Genomic DNA, 23,538 nt, shown 5'->3' with positions numbered 1-23,538 from the left:
ATTAAGAACAGATAGGCTGTCCCAGGATGTTCTTGAGATTCCATCATCCAAATTTAAGCCATTTGCATAATCTGTGCTGAAGGGGAGGTCAGGATATTTGCTTTTTACCAGTGTGGTAAAAAGTAATCACAGTCCTTATTTCTGCTCCTGTTTTGACCCTCTCCAAAAAAAAAAACAAACAAAAACAAACCACAACAAAAGCAACTTGTCATCTTTTAAATGGACACGAGCCCTCAAAGTCACCTTTAAAAATGCAAAAATCTGACAGCGAAAAAAAACCAGGGAGGGTTGGGCAGGAGAGGAGGGGTTGTACTTGTAACTGAAGCTCTTTCTGTCCTAAGAACTGTTGTCACAACTGTTCTCTCACTCCTTTCTCACCTGATTCTGAGGTCCAACATTTCAGAAGCACGGGGTACCTCACCTTCAAAGAACATTTGTGGAGCACAAAGGCTTTAACCTTGGTTAACAGGTTGGCCAAGAGAGAAATAACCTGGGAAAGCCTAAGGACTGCAATTAAAAAGGACAGTTCATATGGTACCTCTCTGCCTCCAAAGTTTCTGGGATTTTTTTTAAAAAACTCTTTCTGTTTGTGTTCTAATTGTGATCATAAAAGCTGTTTTTGCAGCACTAACAGCTAAATGCAAATAGCAGCTGTGTTTTAAGCAGCACATGATGGCTCTATTGATAATTTAATAGTAACTCTAATGTAATACAGTAAATAGGAAAATTAAATATAGTAGTGGAGAAAGTCCATACATATTTGGCAAGCTACAGTAGCCAGACAAAAATGATGCAACTGAGCAGGAATATTCCAAGATGCTTCACAGCACTTGAAGAAACACATTCACCTTTTTCAAACTGAGACACATTCAATTAACTTTTCTTCAGGTTTTCCCTCTACAAACAATGCAAACTTACAATAAAAGAATAAAATTATTTGTCAGAAATAATTGTCAGGAATAAGCTCTGGTGCAGAAGCAGCATTGGTGGGAGCAGTTTGTGTGCACATCGTGGGCCACTGTGTTTAATGACAGCTCAGCCACGATCCCAGAGGAGCTCTGGGAGCCTGAACAGGGAATCTGTGCCACCTCCAGCTCACAGGGACACAGCAGGACACAGGGAATATTCTCTCCCAGGCCCTGGGGTTTAGTTTTCTAGGAAGAACAACTGTCCAACAAAGGTTGGAAGCAATACTGGCACATCGTTCGTGGGTCAGCAAGGAATATTGAGAGTTTTTATTGCTCTGCCTCGGTCATTTCTTTACCTTCCTACAGAATGGATTGCCCAGTTTACAGCCATTTAATGTTATAAACAGAACCTTAAGTAGATCCAAGCATAATTCCCAACTCACAAGGATCACCTTTACATCTTTATGCAACTTCTTATTTAAGAGTTCTGTTCCTGCTGCCTTTATTTTATGGTACAGAAAAACTTGCTACGGCTAAAAATCATGGAAAGCCTCTCCCAAGGGAGTTCCTTTAGCCAGGAATCATCAAATATATAGTGAATTTAACACAAGGAAGATCCACATCAGAAAGAGGAAAACAAAATAAATTGGAGTTTTGCTATTTCATCTTGCAAAACAATTTTCAGAAAAAAAGTACCATAACTGAGATGCTGGCAGGGGAAAAACAAGCAACTAAAAGTAATGTTTGTGTTCTTCAACACATTAGCTGGGTAATTTTTTGTTTTACTGTGTTCAGAGAAATATTTTATGTACACACTGGGCCAAATCCTGAAGGATTTGCTGAGGTGTTTTTGTTAGGTTTGGGGTTTTTTTCCCAGACTTTTTAGTTAAACTGATATACAGAACCTAATTCTAACCTCCCAAGGCTTCACACTTCATTCTGTTGAATATTTGTTCCTTGTCATCTCTGTTCATTCCTTGGGAAGTCAGTATTTGAAATCCAAAAATTTCTGTTTTACTGAAATCAGTAATAGGGGTTTTTTTGTTATTTTTGTGGGTCTTTACATCCCCCAGTATATGGAAAACCAGTTTGGGGCTTTTTTGAGACTTCCATTTCTTGTGCTTGTGAACTGATCTGTAATATTAACATAGTTTATTATGTTTCCATCCCCTATCAAAAGCACAGGCCTATTAAACAGCCTAATTAATCCTAATTAAATAGAAAGTCATGGAACACTTCTCTTGACCAAAATAATTTCGAAATGCCCTTGTGCTGATGGCCTGTAATTTGCAGAATTCATTTTTCAAATGAAAAAGACAGATGTCTTTGTCTCTGATGCAAATGGCCTGGATAAATTAAAACTAATTGGGTTTATGTGGTTCTGATAATTGAATGAGATGCATGTAAGCTGTATTATGATGGAGGAAAGAATAACTCTTAATTTTTATAAATGAGGTGCAGCAAATGACAGGATCTTAAAGTCTATTAAAGGGTAAAATCAAACAGTAACACAGAGAGAAGAAGAGCCTTGGAGTGTGTACCAGGGACCTTTATAACTCCAGTACAAGCAGAGCCATGAACAGCGTTTTCAGTGGGATTCAACTCTTGCCAGAACTGGTTGAAATGAAACAGGAAAATCTGAATTTTTTTCTGTCTCAATTCTCACTGTTCAACCTCAGCACCCCCTTATGTGCACAGAAAACTGCAGATATCACTTCATGTGGTTTATCTGCCTTGGCTGCTGGGATAAGTGACCCTTCCACATAAAAAATAACCAAGTCAGACAAATTGAAGCTCATTAAAATATTCCAAGGACTCCCAGGGAAGTGCTTTAGAAGTGAGTGCTCAAGTGGAGTTCCCAGCTGGAAAGTTTGTTTGTATTTTGAGCACAAGGCACATGGATTTCTACACTGCAAATTTGCTCTTTGATGGGCGTGGAAATGTGGCTGTTTGATCTGAAACAATTGCACAGGCACAAATCCCAGCCCAGCAACCTGGACAGGGTCAGGTGCTGCTGCTCCACCAGGAACTCTGTGACCCTCCCTCAAATGCACTCAGATACCTTCAGGAAGAGAAGCCTGGGATTTCCAGCTCTTGGAATCCTGTGGAATTTGGGTTATTCCCTTTTTTGTATCAATGTATAACACGCTGAGAGCAGAAAATGGTCACACTGAAAAAGGGAAAACAAAAAAGAGACAAACTGTACATCTGCCAGACTATTCAAGATGAGGTGTGTTCACATGAATCCCAAAATACTTCAATACATAATGAATGGGATACCCCCTCTCAAAATCCAAACTGATTGCCAAGATAAGTCACAGGATTTAAGCTTTGTAAAATCAGATCACTAAAAGTCAATCTACACAAAAAGACAATGTAGACTCACCCTAGAATCTCGAAAAAATAAAGTGATTTTTTGCTTTTCCCCTCGTTTTTTCCTCCTTCTCTAGATGGACAGAAAACTTAATGTTTCTGTGCAAATCCCTTGACTTGTGGGTATAGCTCAGCCATCCCTACAACAGGCACAGGGGGAAACGAAAGAAGAAAAAAAGAAAAAATTAACATAATTTGAACATGATATTTGCAACAAGGCTGAAATCATAGAATAGGGTCCCTTCCAACCCAAACCAAAGATCATGTGGAGAAGTACATTAAGCCACATTCATAATAATAAGCAGCTTTCAACACTAGATTTGTTCTGTTTGCAACAGAAAACAAGCAGTACATACCACAAAACTGCAATTTTTGGTCTTCCACTTAGGATATCAATTGCACCACTACAATTTATGGTGAGGGGGAAAAAAAAACAACACAAGAAATCTTCAAGCATGTTAAACCCAGGAATATAAACCAAAGATATATTTAAACCACTAATACATTGAAGGAAGCTTATTTTTCGCCCAAATTTTGGTAGAGGTATTATCAGAAGCAATTTTTTTTTTTCTTTCAGGAAAAAGGGATGGGAAGGGAAAACTTTTCAAATCAGATGTTGAAAGCAGTCAGTGACTTTCTAGTTATGTCAGAAAAGTACAAACCCTAAGGAGTCCCCTGCCTGCTGGGGGCTCCAGGAACACTCTGCAGCAGCACCTGCTTCAGTGGTTTTCCAGATAAAAAGGTTGGGAACAGCATGGAAGCATCAGCCTGCTGTGTGAGGGAAAGGAGTGTAACAGGAATATTTGGAAGAGTAACTCAAAGAGAAAGAGGAGGTTACAGCCATGACAGAAAAGCACTGGCCTTAATCTCCGAAGCACAACCCCTGCCTTGGGATTCCATTCTTCCCATTTCTGGCACAGAACTCCTGTAATAAAACACCAATTTACAGTGAACTCTGTAAAGAAAACTGAGGTGGAAAATATGCCCTCACCTTAAGGACAAGAAATGAGGCAGGAAATCAAATCAATGGTCTGTTCAGCCCGATGGCTCCACTCTGTGAATTAGGGCTGCTGAAGTAGATTTTCCTGTAAAAGAAATTGTTGAAAAGATGACTGTGCTGTCTAATATTAGTTAGACAACCCATCAGAGTCCTGTGGTGTGGGCAAAATACAAACCAATATGTGTTTAACTGCCAGAACCCAAATAATGCACTGGAATGTTTCCACTGATAGGTCAGTGAAGGGCACCTGCCACCTCTGAACACAGAAAAGCAAGATTTAAAGCTTCTCTTTCTATGTGAAAATGTCTGTGAACAACAGTTACCATGAATTTTAGGCAATTTACCCCTAAATGGGTAAGAATTTTCAGACAAAAGCTTTTAATGAACCCCACTTTCCAAACTTCCCAGAAATCTTTGTCCCTGCTATTTTTTATTAAAACTGAGAGAGGAAGTTTTTAAGGTGCTTTGAAAATCACCTTAAAAACCAGACTGGAGGAAATTAATAAAAGGAAAAAGTGTCAGCCATATTCAAACAGAACATGATGAAGGGAAAAAGAACTTTAAAGCTAAGAATGCTGCTGTGCCTGAGCATCCTAAAGACTTTGCCAAAAAACACCATTAAGGTAATTTCAAAACTATAATTTCCATAACACTCCACTAATAATAATAATAATCCCTCTTTGGCACCTCTCAGCTTGGCATTTGGAGACACAAAATTCCATAAGAATTTTCCAAAAGAAAACTTTTATTGAATAAAAAAAGAATAGAACAATCCTAAAACAAAAAAAAAGAAGCACAAGACCAGTTTTCTTTTATTCTGTTGTTTCTTCGGACTAATAAAAAAACCAAAAGCAAGATATTTTTAAGGAGTTTTACTGACAACTTCACAAGATAATCCTTAGTAAATAATATCTTGAGCAGCACCCAAAACACCTCTTCTGCCTCTTGGTTTGGTGTGACACACAGAGATGGAGAGAGAATTGAGTCCTTTCCGTGTTTACTGTAATGCAAGAACCTGTTGCTTATCCTCCAGAATTTCTTCCTCATCCATTTGGCTTTCATCCCAGGTCCTTAAAAAAAAAACACCACATTGATTTTCAGCACCTCAAGTTGCTCTGCTTTGAGCCTTAGTGACAAATGTTCACATATGTAGAACAGAAAGGCAAAAAAATAGCTTTTGCAGGAGGTTTTGCCAGCACACACGGGGTACAAGCTGCTGTGTTCAACTTTTCCCCTCAGTTTTTGTCACAAATCTCTGAATCAGCTAAATTTTCACAGTGTATAATTAACCTCACAGTGTCTCTCTGACTCCTTCTAGTTCTGAGATCATATAAGAAACCAGTGAGACACAGAACTTTGGGGAACTTCCCTATTTCCAGTCATCTCCTCGGTGTCCAAAATAACAGGTTAATCACGGATAATGATGAGTTAAAGGTTATTGGTTCACCTGCTCACAACTGTGCTTTTCAAAGTACCTTAAAACTAAAGAATTCAGGTGATTTTGAAGAGATTATTTTATCAATCTCAGTGCTAATGCATTAAAAAAACCCACAATCCCAAAATTTATAATTTAGATTTATAACAACAAAATAAATCCCTTAATTCTTAATCTGAGCTGCTTGAGAACTGGTTTAGGACAGCAAGGTACAACACAGATCACGCTGACATTTGTAATAAGCAACAACTAGAAAGTTGAGACTGATTTTATTTCAGTTCTGACGTGATTTTTGGCATATCAAGCATTTTAAAACATCATTAAAACACAGCAAGTTTAACCTACCCAAAAATATCAACTGTATCCTGCTCTTTTAGCTCCAGGTTGTCATGGAAATCTGTAGTATTTCCATAGATGTTCTCCAAGGAGAAGGTTCCATCTTCAGAAGTTGAGCTGGAATGTTTTCCAGGACCTGAAATGTTTTAGGAACAAATATAAACAAAAAATGCAGGATCTACACTATCAATTTTTAAAAAATCCCAGAGTAGCAACAAAAACTTGCCATTAAATGTCTCAAAACAGCTCCAGCTGATGAAGACTGTCACTACAAACTTATTTTGCTGAAGATTGTGAATTTATAGATGTGAATAAAAAGGTTACAAATATATTGGAAAGTAGCACCTCATACTTCACAAGCATCTTTCAGAAAAGAAATATATATGATTTAAATATTATGCACAATGCCACAAATTTGGAGAAAGGGAGACACTGATTGTGTGCAGAAAGCTTAAAACTTTGGTTCCTTCTCCTGATTTAAAATAACATGAATAAAAGATAGACACTTTCAAATACTATTCTGGGATTCAAAATTGACAGTTTTGATTCCTGCACACAGCATTATTTAAATTAAAGTGCCAAACTGGTTGCTTATGATGAGAGACATAATGTAAACTACATTTCTTGAGATGGAGACAGTTGAAACTGAGAAAGGTAAAGAAGTGCAGATGTAGTTGTGCATTTCTTGGTCCCTTGTTTCTTTTAGCTCATGTAATAATTATTTCAGTAGCAAAGGAATCCTTTATTAGATCACAGCCATATTGCACCAGAGACTGCAAACACACAGTAATACATAAACTTGTGCTAAAGAGTTTATTCTCTAAATATTCAAGTTAAGAGGGGAGCAATGGAGTAGAAACAGAAGTAGAAACTAAGCACAATAAAAAGAATTAGTAGTGATAACTGAAAATAGGTAATTTTTAACTCAAAAGCCCATTTTTATGAAAACAATGGCATGGATATAAGCCATTGTACCAAAACACATAAGAAGAAGATATAAAAATGACCTAAATTCAGAGTCATCAAAGACAGTGTGTCTACATTTTACATAAGAAAAATGACCCCAAGTAGGTCCTTACCTGACCTCCACACTCCCATCTGAGGAGAAATTCTATTTTGAGCCCTGAACACATTGGAAGGTTTGTTCAACTGCCTTTCCAAGACACCTTGAACTACAGAGTCCTCAGCATAGTCACTTAAGCTCCTTTCAGAAACCCACTGTCCACCTCCTGAAATTAAAAATTACCAGAGGAAATTATTGGCAGGTTTTGTGTTAATATGCACTCACTGGTCCTACATTTACTGCATTTAATGTGTGTGATGTAAAGAAGCCATGCAACAAATTTTCTACCCATACAGAACACACTAAAAGCTTAATTTCAAGTGATACACTTGATCAAATTAATAATGTTCACCAACCATTTCACATGTTGTTTCTTATACACCATTAAAAGCAAGAGGAACCTCCTGGAGCCAAATTGTCAGGGAATAGAAGTAATTATATAAATCTATAAGTATATCAATCTATGGCACTGGATTGATCTAATTTACCTCAAGGTAGCAAGTTTATTTTATCCTTCCACAACTCCAGTCTGTGCAGGCAGGATTTAACCCTGAATGACTTCCAAAAGGAAACTGGATGGAAGTTCCATGGAGAGAAGGATGTCTTACAGCAACAGGGATAAAAATGTGTATTTTTGAGGATTTTATTCACATGCCAGTACCTGGAAAAGGGATGCTACTGTCCCTAGGGCTGGAGGCAGCACACAGGGAAGGAGGGGCTCCCAGAATTCCTTGTCTGGGGTTTGCAGCTGCCCCAAAGAAACCTTCGAGTCCCCGATACCACGTGGCAACAGATTTGTGTCTTCTGGCTACATCCTGCAGCTTGAATAAAACACAGAGACATCAGAGACAGGAAAGGAAAGAGGAAACTTTCACAAGTTGTCCTTGCAAGTTTAGATTAATAAAATGCTCATTTTATAGGACTGGGAATGATTTTGGCAGCCTGCTGTAATTCACATGGATGATGTTTTTGTACAAGATACGCCCTAAAATCCTAAAAAACTTCTCATGTTGTGAGAGTTTGAGTCTGTTCTTTCACTGGGGACATGAAAAGCAGTTTTTCTTTGATGCACACAAAAGTGAAACCAATCAGAGCAATCACTGTTTAACAAGGACTTCAAATCTATGTCCCAAGCTTTTCTAGGATTTTTTGCTTTTAATTTTACTTTCAGCCAAAGAACATGTGAGGAATTTAAGTCAGACAAGAGTACCTACAATTTTGGTCATTGAGTAGAGGTGAAGTAACCTCAATTTTAACATGGTAAGAGCTGCTTCTCCCCAACACCACCTTTTTTTTTCTGTCTGAGACCAGACTGTTCTTTCTTCTGCTTTTTTTAGCATTAACAGAAATTTGGCAATATAAAGTGGGAAGCAGAGAGACCTTCATCCCCTACATATGATATTTGGCAGGCAGAGACAACCCTCTGACTAAAACTTTACTTTTATGGCTTTGGGGTGGAGTTTCTAGAGGAGAACAAGGTGAAGTGGTCAAGTATTGCAAGGCAACCACACAACCATCCCCACCTCTCAGCTAATTCAGGAACATGGTCTGGTGCCTCCTGCTAAAGCAGATTAAGCAACATCCTTTATCTATTTAACAATTAGACATCATAACTTACTGGGGAAGATTTCTTAATTACAGGCAAGCCCAAGCTGTGACTGTTACAGACACTGCCCAGTTCCTGTGACTCTTCCCTGGTTTCCTGCAGTTCTGTCTCAAGGTGTTTGCTGCTCTTTAGTTCAGTAGGGTTGGAGATCTCCTCCAGTGCTTCCCAGAAGCCCAGTGACCTCCCAGTCTCTGGTTTAATACTCTCCTTTTGCACTGCATTTCCTTCCAGAGGACTGCAGACAACCATTTTTTCTACAATCACAAAAACAGGTATATTTTTTAATGGAAATATGAATTATAACCTGCAAGTCCACTGTGTTTTCTTTGTGAACTTCGAATGTAAAACCTCCATTAAAGAACTGCAATAGCAGCAATTTCATAAAACGTCCTTAAAAGCAGTATAATGGTTTGAAATCCATCCTATCAGGCTGTGAATGATTCTGCAAGCTGTATTTCTCTGTTTACACAAGGCACAGGCATTTTATTTTTTACCCTGTGCCCACAAAAGCACAGAAATCACATCTCATTAGTCAGCTCGTTTGGTTTTTTTCCCATTTGAAGACTTAAACGAGCAGTTTCTTGAACTCAACATAAAGAGAACAAGTGCCAGGTCTTGAAGTGCTGGAGCAAATGTTTGGGACTTGCAAGAACAAGAAATGAATAACCCTTACATTCTAAGTTATTTCTTAATATTTAAAAAGTGACAGTTTTTTTACATAGTTTTAGGACACAGAGTAAGATCTGTGGGACTCCTTAGGAGTGCCACAAAACAAAGCTGTCAGATTTTCACAGTGGTTTCCCTGACATGCAACTGGATTACTTAAACACAAATGATGATCTGTCATGCAGAACAGGTAATCATTTATACAGTTTCTCAACCTACATAAAAGTTTTTTATACATCAAAAGCACACATGTTATAAATTAGATTTAACACAGATAAACTGACTTGAAGATGAGCTGCTTTATAATGGGTTTATTTTCAGTATCCAACTCATATTGGGTTAGTTTCTCCCTCAAATACAAGCTCAGAGAAGCAAGATTTCTGTCACAGTGATACCCATCATTTCAAAATTGCTCTCAGAGCCCATCAAATTGTAATCAAGGGACCTGATAGCTCAGAGAAGGGCACATAATTTAACTTTAATTATTTTTCAGACAACCATCACAGTTGACTCCCACACCCTACATGAGAATGATAAACTGTACACATTTAGGTTTATTGTACAAATAATAACTTTCCAAATTTACCTTGAGAAATTTCTTGAGAAGAAACAGGATTTCTGTCAAGAGGAAAAAGGTAAAAAACATTGAGTGTCAGCTGTGGAAGTTAAATGACAATAAGACTTTCTCATACACTTTCTCTTCGCCAAAGGTCTGGTCTGCAACTGCTGAACAGCTTTGAAAGGGAAGGAGGAAAGAGCAGAAGAATAAAATATAGCAAAATAAGTCACAGCTAATCAATGTGGGCAGATCAGAAGAGCTGCACGTGTCATTAATTATGAGGACCTATTTTTGTCTGGAATTACAAAGTTGGTCAAGTGAGAACATCTTAAAAGAGCACAACACTGAGTAATGACAGATTTTGTATCTGAGTTCCTGTTTCTGCTGAGGCTGGAGCTTAGAAAAGAGAAATTCTACCTGGAATTCATGGCAAGCACATGGAAAGAACTGTGTCTTACATGGGCTGACATTGGAGCGATCAAAGGAACCAAATGAAGACATTTCAAAGTGATGCCTCTCCAATTACAGGCAATTAATATTCTGTAGTGGCTTTAAAACAACGTATCAATGACTCATAAAAGTGTGACTGACTGCAAAGAAAGGCTCCCTTTTCTTAGGGATGTAACTAAACCAGAAGATGGGATTATTTCCTTTTCTCTTCCACAGAATCTCTGCATTTCTGACACCTTCCACACTGCTCCAGAGCTTCAGTTTTTCCTTGTTTGTTCGTTCCCTCAGCCCCAGTTTCCACCACCAAATAGTTGGATGATTCTTCCAAGTCTGTGCTGTGAGACTAAATAAAAAACAAAAACATCCATATTCAGCAACAGATTAAAATTTAAAGAAGAAGTCAAGTAACTCAAGTGATTAAAAGCTTGAAATTTTCATCTTTGTATAATTTCTATATAGTGCAGGTCCCTGGACAGAACAGGAAAAAACACAGGGAACTTTCGGAAAGATAAATTTTCCACATTTGTATGGAAAAGATAAACTCATATTTTTTTAATACTAGAAATTATTTATTAAAATCCTTTAAATATTTAACTTATCAAGATTTTAAAAAATCACTTCAGATGACTGAAGATTCAGGAATTCCTTCAATACACACTTACATCATCAAGGAACTCAATTTTCAAAGAGGACTCTGACTCTGCACTTGCAGAAGTGGTGTTGGATTCTTCCACTTTAAAAAGAGATGCCCATAATCTCTTCATCTCTTCAACTAGGAAATATAATTAATTTCATGCATTTATTTTTTTCCTGTTTGACTTACACTTATAAAAATGCAAACTTTTATTTATTTTAAAGTACCAGAGATTTCTCCTTTCATTATTGTTACTTTAAGCAGAATCCTCTCAAGTGTGTAGCTGTTCAGCAATCACAGCAAAATAAATTTTAAAAAAAAAGATATTATTTAGATTCAATAAATAGAAACTTATTACACCTGAAAAGTCATCCATATCATCATCATCTCCTTCTCCTGCTCCTCCAGTCACAGCCTGATGGACACTCAGGGTTTGCAAAGGCTTTAAATCTGTCATGCAACTGTCAGGAATTTGATCAACAGGAGTTCTGAAAAAGGAGAAGAAATCAATCTTAAAAAGTCATAATTACATTATATATATATATATAATATCACAGTCCTTAAAACAAAAAAAAAAAAGGAAAAACCCCACCCCACTATTTACTCCAGCTGTATTAACAGCTAATTATTCCTAATTTCACTGAGATGACCTTGCACCTCAGTGAGTAACAAAACAACCCTGCAACATTTCTAAAGGCATCCTGATGCTTGTGCTTCCTTTTCTCTATAAAACTCCTGTAGCAAATGCCCCAGAAAATCAAGCAACCAAATATCATTATCAGTCTTCAAACTCTACAGTAAACTGAGAGCAAAGAGAATCCCTCCAAATACTCCCCCTGCAGTAATTCTGAACCATTAAACCATCAAGTCAGGCTATGATGGTTATTTTATTAAAATAAAGCACTCTGCATACACTCCCCTAAACTCTTGATAATGTATCTAATATGTTAGAAGTTTCAAGGGGATTTTTGTTAGTGCTATTAAGTATTTCTGATTTTTTTCCATTCAATACCTCCTGTATTTCTTAAGCAAGAGTTTCTCCATGTAGCTCAGGCCATCCTGCTTGAATTCCACATGGACAGGTTCCTCCAGAACAGTAACACTGGTCTGGACCTCACAAATTCCCACAGGTTCTATTAGAATTATTAAAAAAAATATATACAGATGTTCAGGCTTATAAACTTGTTATTTACCTACATTATTCTTGAATGAACAACATATTGGTAGTCTACCCCTCACTGAGCCTTTGCATAATTCCAAAATTTAAATGGCCAGCAGATAAAAATCCCACCATATCACAGGAAAGAAAAAAAGAAAAGTCAGTATAATATTATTTTGTACAAAAAATACAGAGAGAACAAACACCATCCACAGACTAGAGGAACAAGACCAGCTTGCACAAATCCAACCAGACAAGAGGATTTTTTCCCCCATTTTTCCATGCATTCTTCAGCTGATTGCAGCTGTTCATTGGGACAAAGAAATATTAAGCAAGAAATGTACTTTGATAGAACACACAAAATCCTGAGCCTTGCACATTCCCTGCCTCAGTTAAAAGCTGGGACTTTATGCTTGAGCACTGCAGTTCATATTAAAGTGTCATGTGACAAACAGTGCCAGAGAAAGGGACATGAGCTGAAAAATCTGGCCAATGCCACAGCTGAGTACAAATATTGGGATAAACATTAACCTGCATGTTATTAAGATAAAAAAAACAAACCTTAAGAGGTTGTTGTTATTGATAAAGGAACACAGAGAGAAAAACTCAGAAAACGCATTTATTACTCTAATGGAAGATCTCCCTTCACCAATCAAAAATCTGCCATCTCACCTAATTGGTTCTTAATGTATTTAAAATGCAATTAAAACAGAACAAATCCTACCTGATGGCACCTCACTGGCTGGCACTTGGTCCCTGTGATCACTATTCCCCTTCCTCCATTGAAGCAAAGCTTCCTGGAAAGACTTTGCAGATTCTTCCTCGTTATATGAGCCATTTAACAATAATCCTTCATCCTCATTTCCAGGGCCTGTACAGGTTGATTCTGAGGGTGGTTCCTAAATCAGTTCCACGACATAATTAACAAAGCACTGGTGACGACAATTCTCTCCCCAGCAATGTTTTTAGTGTCCCCTGTGGAAATGCAACACTCAGTTTCCTGGGCTCAGCCAAACTACCCTGGAATTCAAGATCACTCAAGTTTTATGTGCTCTTGCTCACAACTAAATTGGAACATTCTGTCAAGAGCTAAATAAGAAAAACTAAGAAATCTGTATAAGCAGACACACCAAAAAAATCCACTTTTAAATGCTTCTAATAGCAGAGAGCAGTGGCCATGGATAACCCACACCCTATGCACAGGATATACAGCCATGGATGGCTCACATCCCATGGACAGAACAGATTAAATGAAGCATTTTATGCACCACATCTCATTTAAACTAATTTATGAGCTATGTACTTTATTAATGAAGTTCTACTCATTGAAGCTTCACAGCAGACAGGAGCACATCTGTAGAGGTCAATAAGAGGAAAATGTTCCTAAGGAGTAACTGGAACACCAGTTCATACATTAAAAAAGCAGCCCAGGGAAGTCCAAACTTTGCAGAACTAGATGAGATTGACTGAAAATAGCTACAAAAGGAGAATAACAAGCATTACACTGGGATTATGCTGATCTGCAACCTTCATTAGAACAAATAAAACTAGAGTGGAAAATTTTGACGACCAACTCTTGAACGATTATCAAGCAAAACCAAGAAATATTTAATGTTCATCCACAGAGAGACCAGAAGGAAAAATCCTTTGGCCATACAATCCCAAAGCAGAGCACATGTTCTTACCATCATCATCATCATTACCATGGCTAGGCTTTGTGAACGAAGATTTGGGATGTTCTTACCAGAAAAGCAGCAAAGGCACAGGCAGAAAGGGCCATGAGAAAGTGTCAGAGCAGCCTGTACAGAAGCAGAACGTGCTCATATCTCCCCTCCACCTGCTCTATGCCACGATCGACCCAGCGACTCTGCAGCTGCTGGTTGCACATTAAAAGGTCCCTGCGACTCGCCCTGAGCCTGCAGACACACGAACCACTCTGCAAAGCTGTTCCCTGTTTCCTCTCGCACTTCCCTCCGATCCTTGCGCTACAAGGCGGGATAGGCACGGCTCGGAGTTTACTGTTCCTGGGATCGGCAAGAAGCACCCGAAAGAACGCAGGCCTTCACCTAGCGCGGGGTAAGCAAATCGTCGCTCCATTCATCATGAAAGAAAGGATTTCCAGCCCAATTTATCCCCCCTCCCCCGGGTGATGGGAGCGCTCCGGGACCGCAGCCACGCTCGGGGCGTCCCGCGGGGCCGCAGCTCCGCCTGGCGCAGATCCCTGGAACTGCAGCCCCGCTCCCGGGATCGCTCCTTGGAAACCCCCTGGGAAAAACCAAACCGCGCGCGTGGGGATTACCCAGTAAATACTTGGGGTATTTACTCATTATTGGGTGAGCATTAACGAAATTGAGGAGAGGGCATGAAAAAAAAAAAAAAAAAGAATTAAAGCAGCAAAATCCCACTGGCTCTGATGCCAGGGACTTCAAATCCACAGGAACCTTTTTTTGTAAGGAAAGACATTAAAAGACACACACAAAGTATCTGTTCCATCTGTTTTGAGTGTTAGCAGCTCCAACGGGTTTAATTTGCCATAAAAGCAATGGAAATAAATCACAGCATGACCCCACAGGTCGGGGAGGGGGGATCTTTCTAAGTGAGGTGATACTTTTTATTTTGTTATTGAAGAGTGGAACTACTCTATTAACAAAAGTTACTTCAAAAATCAAGTAGTATGAAGCTACACCACACTTTGGAGGCCAGGTTTCCTATTTATACTTTCTGAAAGGCAAAATTTATTAAATATAAATCACCTCATACTCAATAACAATAATTTCCACTCTAACATAGCAAGTGCCAGCCTGGAAAGCAGCCACAATTCAGCACGTGCCCTGGTCCTTATCAAAGTATTTAGAGCTACAAAATATTCATGGACCACTCAATTCTGCCCTATTTGCCTGTAACCACACGTCTCATTTTATTCACAGAGTGGTGTTCTTTAGGTAAGTAAGAATCTTCTTCAGTCACGTTCACATGCTGTGCAAATTAATAAAAATACAGCTTAAAGGAATTCTTTAGCTGTTGCCAGTTAAAGAACTGGTCACAGTTGTGATAAAATCATTTCATCTGTTTCCTTGCATTCAGGGAGATCAGTGCATAAAACCTCCCTTATGGGCAATAAATAGTTATCACAGAGACAAAGCCTATGTGGGTATCACCAATGTATTTTAGGAAACAGATGAGAAAAACTCTTACTATGATTTCAATTCCAGAAAAAGAAGATATTTAACTAATGTAGGATCAAATTAATCTCAAGTGTTTAAGTAGTTTTCTCCTCTTTTGAAGTTGCTGCATGGTCACTCTGGTACCTCAGCCTGGACAAACCCAAGGTAATTCATTTTACAACATATAACAATGTATAATAAATGTCTGTCTCCATACTCAAAAACTTATATGCATATTATATTGTGTTGCTGGAGAGTAATTTTTAAACCCTTCACTTACCAGCAGTACACTTTTAATTTCAGATAGTCCACATGTTACCCTCTCCACTTCAGAGTTCTTATGTGCTACAGAATTTTCCATTTCAGGCTTAAATTTTTCTTTCACTGGCTCTGGAAAAAAACCCAAACCATTAAAAAAACAAACTAATCCAGTATTCCAGTCTCTGATTTCTTTATGGCTTAACTGCAGCAACCTCCAAGAATAGATAATCTACCAGAAAACTGTGAAATTTTATTTAGTTAAGAAAGATGTCTTTACCTTGAATCTGGTCTTTGAGTATTTGCAACTTCACTTTTCCTGAAGAAACCTATATGGAAGAATATATACACATATATTTAAGATGTTAATGAAAATAAATAAAAGAGTAACTTTTGATAGAATAGAATGAAAATGTTGCTGGTTCTAAGAAAGCAGCCAGGCATGTATAGGAAGAGAAAACTCCATGTATTGCTCATGACAGCCCTGAAGGCTGGGACCACGTTCCCTCCCCAGCCATGAAATGATGTTGTCCTTGTTTGCCCAGCCAGGAACGTTCTCCAGAACATTCCATAACTGCAGAACTTGCATAACCACAGTGACCTAAACTCAGATGTCAACAGTGATGTCCTCTGCACATACAACCTGCATTCACACCTACCCCTGTTTGAGGGGGGAAGTCTCAGCCTGTTTTCATTCTGCTTCTCCTCATGACCCTTCCATGATTTGGCATCCCAGTAATTAATGATTTTCATCATTGCTCCTCACTTTTTCCCTGCAGAGTCCACACTGAATCCTCACTGGCCCTCACTCACCCCTTGCTATAATTTTACCCTTTAGAACATTCTGCCCCATCTCAGCCATCAGAGCTGAAATCTAATGTCTTTTGAAGCAGCAACAGCTTTGAGTTACTCGTCTCAGAGAAGGGGAAAGAGAAGGAGGTGGGTTAAAGAAAACCTTTTCATTTTATTGGAATTGAGTCTGTTGGTTGAGAGGACCTTCTTGCCAAACTGCTGCTGCTTCAAAAGGCATCAAACAGCAACTGTGACGGCTCAGTCTGAAGTTGTCATTGTCTGGTTTTCTCTCCAGACTTATCCAAGCTTTGTTTCAGCCAGTTCCAAGTGGTCTGTGTTAATTAACAGCTCTCATTTCAACCCAGCACACACAGCACGGCTGCCAGAAAAAAAGCAGGAGAGAAAACTTTCTTTTCAAGTCCCACTCAGGCCAATTTGTGCCTCTCCAGACACATCCTGTGCCTGCTAAAGCAGAGAGGAAGTATCTCTAAGCTGAATTAGTTTGGATTTCGGGATCCCCTACAGATTTTTCACAGAACAAGAGAAGAATATAAGCTCTGTTATCACAACTAGGATTTTACCAGCACTTGTGAACATTATTTGTTGACAGACACACCTAATACCTGCTTCCATGATGTACAGAGCCTCAAGGACAAGAGCCTAAGCTATTAAAATACACCTAATTTCACCAAAGAATGAAATGTTAAGACCAGCTTATTACAGTTGGAAGTGATAACATTCCCTACAAGGTTCAGTCTGCAGCTACTTAACAAATTTGACCAGCTTTTACCATTCCCAAATGTCTGCCTTACCCTGAATATTTTCTAAAATTGTCCTTGCCTATTCCAAAAGGGAATAAGGGAAAATACCCCATTGAGTGAATATTAAAAAGAAAACACATTTTTCAATTCTTACAATATTAAACCTGTAGAAGCAATGATAATTTGCTGCCTGTCATAATTAAGAACACAACAGATCACCCAAGAGAACTTGATGTTCCTCCAGCTCAAAGGGAACCATAAGTTTGCCATGGAAAATAAACAGTGAGGAATTTTACTCAGAAGGTGCTTAACCTTTTATTATTTTTATAGTATTTGAAATTCCCATGTTCTGCAGCATAAATCTAATTTTAAATCTTGTTTTGTTTTAAGTAGCTTTACTTGCAAATGTACTTTAATACCTTTTTCCAGTTTTCTTTACTTTGTGACAAAACTCGGGCTTGGATTGTCATTGGTCCTGCCTGTCCAGATTTCCAGTGATAAGGACTTAATTTCCTGTGAACCAAGAGCAAGAAAAAACTCAAAAATTATGTCTTCTGTAAGCAAGAGAAACATAAAGCTTTTCCTTCAGGTTTTTAAATATGAACAGAGTATCACAAAAATAAAATACTTCTCTAGAGGATAATCGATTCCCCAAAACACAAACACCTCCTCCACACTGCACCCTGCCTCACATCTACTTTAACAGCAGTAAATATATCAAATGTATAAGAAAGAACTGATTTTGAGATTGGTCTAAGCTTTTAAATGTGAGGAAATCTCAGGTTGGTTTTAGAAGAATAAAAACAGAAGTACACCTTAGGTAAGTCTTCATTGTCCCAACTTACTCCAGGGCTTTCATCCAGCACTGCTAAAATGCAGCACCTTTTAATAAGTCAGGAACAAACACCTGATTTCAGTGATAAAATCAATTTAGATTTGATTGCTATGATGAACATGGAAGATGGAGGGGAAGAATTTAAGACTAAGGGAGATTAAACTGTGATTTTCAGCTTCAGGACACTGCAGAACACAATGCTGTGGAATAGTGAGCAAGGATTCAAATGTAAAACCTGCTCTGTTTTACAGAAAAACAAACATAGGGCAAAACAAACCAAACCAAACAAGGAGTAAGGAAAACAGAGGAGGGAAGAGGGATGAAGGCCAGGCTGGATGGGGCTTGGAGCAACCTGGTCTAGTGGAAGGTGTCCCTGCCCATGGCAGGAGGTTCGAACTAGAAGATCTTTCAGGTCCTTTCCAACCCAAACCATTCTGTGATTCCCACTGCTCCTGTCACGTGAGCTCACCATGACACTACAACCAGGATTTGCAGGTCTAAGGACATGAGAACAATATGGGGGGCCAAGTGCCACCCATTATCTGGAAATCTGCCTCAGCAGCCCAGGGAAACACTGTCAGAGCTGCAAACTGAGCAGCACCAAGGCTCCAAGGTATCCAAGGCTTTTGCATCTCCAGTGACACAGCACATCGGGCAGAAACGCAAAGAAATGGAAGCAGATGTTGCAGGGATTTGCCAACATTCAGAGTGAGTCAGAGAGATTTAAACTTCCATCCCAGCATTTGCTTCATTCCATTGTGCTTCCTTTCCAAGCCTTGTTTCCCATAATAAAGGAGATGCAGCTCTGAAGCTACACAGGCACACAAAAAACGGGATCAAAGCAATGTTAAGAACAGAATCCTTCTGAGAAACTGCAGAAATAAGACTAAAACAGTGCAAGAGAAACTATTCTCTGTCTCCTGCTTTAAAATTAAGGGGACAAATCCAGCCAGAGAGCAGAAAAAGGAGAGGGAATAAAGGGGGGAAAAGGGATTGAATGTCACATGTGAGTTTAAAAGTAACAAAGCCATGGGGAAGCAAGTTTATCACTGGGAGAGACTGAACACTTTTGTGAATTCCAAACTTTGCAGGAGAACCCATCTAGGGCAGGGGGAGGTGTGGAGGGAGCATCTCACTGGATTCCATTTTCCCATACAGGAATTCCACCTACTTTCTCTCTGCTTTTTCTCTGCTCATGTTTGACTGGAGTTGCCGCAATTTCTTCTCCATCTCTCTGTTTTCTGTCTCTAACTGCTCTTTCTCCAACTGCAATTCTCTGACGGTTCTGGAGGAGTTAAAGCAGCAAAATATTCATCAGAAATTACAGGAAAGTGAGTGAGGTACCTGAAGAAGTTTAAAGCAGCAAAAAAAAAAAGTCACTTTTCTATCTCCCCTCAAGACTGAAAACAGTTCTGGAAAAGGGACATGACAGTGACAGGGATACTCCAAAGTGTGCTCAGAAAGGTTTGTTGTTTAATTATATTAAAATCAACCATCCCAGTGACTTCTTTAGTATTGTTTGTATTATACATTAGATATACAGAGTTATAAAACCTTTCACTCAAGCAGAAAATAAATTAAAGCCTATGAAAAGGTTAAGGATAAAAGCATAAGGAAAATGCTAGAAAAGAAACACATCATGATTCTTATTGCTGTGGCACAAATAAGCTTTTCTATTAATGTTGCATTAAAAGTTATTAAAAGTGAAGACAACACATCTCAATCCCAATCAGACAGAATGCACTTACTTTGTTTTTAATCTCACTGAGGTTCCAGTTTTTGAGCCTGGGAGTATCACAAAATCATTGATATTCATGACACCCAGTATAACTTCTTCTGAAAAAGAGAATTTCAATAATCTACAGTCAGAAACCTGTTGAAATGGGAATTTGATTGAAATTAAAACAGTAAAAAACTCATTAAACATCCAAAAATATTCACGTATAGGTGAGAAAAATGAAGCACAGAATTTGTTTATATGAAGTACCAATAAAATCCTCGAGCAACTCTAAATTAAATTTAACTGGAAAAAACCCCACCTTTTTATTACTTTTATGATACCAGGGAAAAGATTTTCTTGTCTTTCATTTGGGCAATTCCCTAAAGTTCAATGCAAGCAGTTTAATATTAAATAAAACCATAAAAATGAACGAGACCCATAGAAAGCACAAAGAAGGAGAAAATTGTACCAATGGCTATGAAGTCAAAGCATCTCAACTGACTTGGGAAGATAAATTCCTTCTGTCATGTACAAATTGATACAAAGGAATACAAAATACAATAACTCCCAGAGCAGAGTTAGTCCCTGCTCTCAAGACTTCAAGACAATGGTATTTCAATACATTTTTTTTCCCATGTTGTGAAATACTCTTCCAAAAAGCAAGTTCATCCAGCACAGAGTCCAAACTGGTGCCACAGAACCTGAAACAATGACATTTCAGTGCTGACAGAATGTGTGCACAAAATATGTTTCTTACTGTGTCAGAAAAAAAACAAACCACTCAATCCTAACATCATGTCAAAACAATTGTTCTTTTATTACCTTCTAAGATAAAACAAGATTTTATTAACTTTGAATAGAAGAAAGTTCCTCTCTGGCAAATGTGTGCTAGCAGGACTAGTGCAGCTGGACAGAAGAAGGGAACACTGGGTTTGAGGGAGCCCAAAGGATATTTAATAGTAAAAAAATTAAAAAAAAAAACTTAAAAAAAAGAGGTAAAATTATATAAAAAAAAAAAAAAAAAAAGAGGTAAAAAAAAGTTAAAAAAAAAAAGGCCAGCATAGCAAGCTCAAGGAGGGAAAGTAGTTAACTCACATAAATCGTATTCTTTTATTAACTTTAAACATTTGCTTCCAGTGGAATATTTTAAAGAGGTAAGTTAGAAGTTGTGATAATAGCAGAGTTAAATATCAGAGGTATTGTGTGAGAATATCAGAGATAAAAGGCCCTGTTTTTCAGGAACACTGTAATACTGGGTGGAAAAAAAAGCCTCAAGTTGAAAGTAACAGGGGATAGACATGAATTTATTTAATAGTTATTAGAGTATAAACTTATTTTTTTAAGAACAGTTGTTAAACACGAAGACTGTAACAGTCAAACAATTAAACAAACCCCATGGGGAAATATGCACCCTAGGCTTGTAAAACATCCTTAAGTATCCATGAGATGGGTGCTCAGGACTGACAGGGAAGTCCACCTCATAATTTAAATACAGACAGGAGTTCCATTTTTTCCTGTCTGCTTTTTGTTTAATGAATCCTTTTTCTCTCACTAATAGGTAACACAATTTGCCAGTGAGGCAAACAGTAAAGCAACTCATCAACATAAATAAATCAAGCATTAATTAGCCACATCCTTTCTGCCTGCTCTTCTACACACCCTGTACTCAAATTTCATCATTCTAGCAGGTTCCTCTGTGTTAATGGATATAGAATGCCACTGAACAAAACAAACACTGGTGTTTTGGCTAAATGAAATTTAATTTAACTTTAAAGCCTGCATAACTAAATGAACCCAAATTCCACACACCCTGTATCTCAGCTTAGCTCACGTTTCTTCCCAATCAATTTAAAGATGGGTTTATAACTCAAGGACAGCTGAAGATGGGGGCAGTTTATTTCAAACTACAAGAGTTTAACTGGCGCAGACTAAATTCCAACAGCTTTCTCACATCAATAAACCCATAAAATCCGAAGGGATACTACTGTATATGTAATAGCTCACATCCAATTATTGTAACCATGAACACGGATTTCATGCTACACTGAGTCCTATCCACTTACCAATAATTCAAACCTAACTCTTTCCTTTGAAGAAGAATTCTAAGTGTAACAAAGAATTTGTCTGTCATTGCTCCCCATCCATTTGCTGTTAATTACAACAACTGAGATGCTCAGACTTTTGGTCCTTCCAAACATTTAACATTTCACTAACTAGTCAAAATAAAAAAAAAAAAAGGAAAAAGAATGATATTTAAGAAAAAAACATAGGAAAGAAAAAACCCCACCAATCAAACTTTGATTGCCTTGTTAATCTGCCAGTCTAAATCCAGCAGTCAGGTATGCCAATGTAATCTCAGTCTCTCAGGATAAATTCATATCCTCCATGCACCAACCAGTACAAAAACTTTTTAAACCACTTATCTATTTCTATGTTTAATGCCATACAACACACACCAAGTCAGACCATGAAACCCAGATTAGAACAGCTAAAGGACACTTTCCCTAAGTTATCTTCCCACAGTTTGAGATTTCACCCCACTTTGGAAAGACGTATTATATCTTGACGACTGTGAAAAGCCAACACCTGTTTCCACGAGTGGTGAATCTTCCCTGCTTAACCAAGAACTCTGGTTTCAACTGTGTTTTAAAAAACTTCAAACAAAGAAGACATGAGAATGGTCTCTATCTCTCCAAGCAGTCTATTAAAAAAGAAAAAACACATTACCGAGTATGTTTCTGGAGATAAATGCCTCCTTATCCACATTGTACAGCTACTGTAAGTGCTCTGCGAGCTGCAGAATCTGCCCAGAGGAAGCAGAGCAGGGGGAGCAGCAGGTGGGGCACTATATAATAAATTTATTGAATAATCGGAGCAGAGTCAGTACTTGCCTTTAAAGCTTCTCTCAAGCTCTAGTGCGTGCAGAGCAGTCGGTCCGGATGGAAAACTCAGCTCTAGGGAAACAGAGAGAGTGCACAGGGGCAAGCAGAAAACCAAGACTTAAAAGCCCTGCAGCAAAGCGGTGGGGTTGGGGTTTTTGTTTCGTTACCGAGGCTCAGTTTTCCGAGACCGATGAAAGGTGGGAAGCGCAGGGAAGAAGCGAAGTGCCCAGAACTGTAACCTAAGACTACAGAGCCGTGGGGGGGGGTGGGGAATGAAGAGCGGTGAGGGAGGCGAACACAAATTCCAGCTGTGCGCGGGCAGGGCACTCCCGGGCACAATCTGGGGGCGCTTCCACCTGTCCCAGGCGCTCCCTCAGCCCTTGGCAGGGGCGGCAGCGCCGGGGCGGGACGCGCTGGCTGAGGGTCCCCTGAGGGGAACCGCCAGGGCTCTCTCGGCGGCGCTGAGGGCTCAGACCCGCGGGGTTGGTCCCCGTCCTGATCCCGATCCCGGCCGCGGTCCCAACCCCGGCCCTGCGGCCTCCGCCGTTCCCATGGCAGCGCGGGCCGCGGGAGAGCCCATTGGGCGGCGCGGGGGTGGGACAAGGGAGAGACTATTTCGTGCGGGGCTGAGGGGAGCGGCCACCGCCGCCCCGTGGGACCACAGGCAGCCCCTCAGTGCCGTGGGGCCGTGCCCGCATTCCGCTAAATGTGTGGACTCGTGGGATTGTCAGGGTTGGAAGAGACCCTTAAGATCATCCAGTCCAACCGTCCACCCAGCACTTCCACTGTAACCTCTAAAGCACATCACGCAGCGCCAGATCCTGCTCCTCAGGGACACCTCCAGGGATGGTGACTCCAACACCTCCCTGGGCGACCCATGCCAACCCTGACCACCCCAACTGGGAAAATATTTTATCTAATACCTAAAACTTGAATC

General features: G+C 39.1%; 1 protein-coding gene across 3 annotated transcripts; it reads right to left on the bottom strand.

The window, feature by feature from the left end:
* Positions 1 to 5,075: 5,075 nt before the first annotated feature.
* On the bottom strand, positions 5,076 to 23,146 carry ZBBX (zinc finger B-box domain containing). Of its 3 annotated transcripts, XM_027685874.1 has the most exons (18): positions 22,769 to 23,146; positions 22,611 to 22,673; positions 19,748 to 19,835; positions 19,171 to 19,284; positions 17,584 to 17,677; positions 15,892 to 15,940; positions 15,634 to 15,743; positions 12,914 to 13,088; positions 12,043 to 12,163; positions 11,391 to 11,518; positions 11,059 to 11,168; positions 10,633 to 10,739; positions 9,974 to 10,005; positions 8,734 to 8,975; positions 7,777 to 7,936; positions 7,132 to 7,281; positions 6,062 to 6,188; positions 5,076 to 5,351 (listed from the first exon to the last, which is right to left on the bottom strand). In XM_027685874.1, the coding sequence occupies exons 3-18, from the start codon at positions 19,813 to 19,815 to the stop codon at positions 5,279 to 5,281; spliced, it is 1,860 nt and encodes a 619-aa protein (XP_027541675.1). In that variant the 5' UTR covers positions 19,816 to 19,835; positions 22,611 to 22,673; positions 22,769 to 23,146; the 3' UTR covers positions 5,076 to 5,278. The 3 variants fall into 3 exon arrangements, with proteins under 3 accessions (XP_027541675.1, XP_027541674.1, XP_027541676.1); XM_027685873.1 differs by lacking the exons at positions 22,611 to 22,673; positions 22,769 to 23,146 and adding an exon at positions 22,007 to 22,113 and having other exon boundaries at positions 12,043 to 12,166; XM_027685875.1 differs by lacking the exons at positions 22,611 to 22,673; positions 22,769 to 23,146 and having other exon boundaries at positions 12,043 to 12,166; positions 19,171 to 19,343; positions 19,748 to 19,837.
* Positions 23,147 to 23,538: the final 392 nt, after the last annotated feature.

Source organism: Neopelma chrysocephalum, unplaced genomic scaffold (genome assembly GCF_003984885.1).
Source record: "Neopelma chrysocephalum unplaced genomic scaffold, ASM398488v2 Primary Assembly neopelma1_69, whole genome shotgun sequence".
NCBI classification, from domain to species: domain Eukaryota; kingdom Metazoa; phylum Chordata; class Aves; order Passeriformes; family Pipridae; genus Neopelma; species Neopelma chrysocephalum.
The sequence above is the reverse complement of the archived record's forward strand: the minus strand, read 5'-3'. Positions and strand labels throughout refer to the sequence as shown.

What these genes read in the sequence shown, in the direction of transcription:
- ZBBX (XM_027685873.1), bottom strand. Translation starts at nt 19,815, where the DNA reads ATGAATATCAATGATTTTGTGATACTCCCAGGCTCAAAAACTGGAACC. An exon ending in AGCCAGTGAGGTGCCATCAG is followed by an intron (nt 12,167 to 12,913) that starts GTAGGATTTGTT and finishes TAATAATTCTAA; the next exon opens with TAGAACCTGTGGGAATTTGT. An exon ending in CAGTAGCATCCCTTTTCCAG is followed by an intron (nt 7,282 to 7,776) that starts GTACTGGCATGT and finishes TTTTAATTTCAG; the next exon opens with GAGGTGGACAGTGGGTTTCT.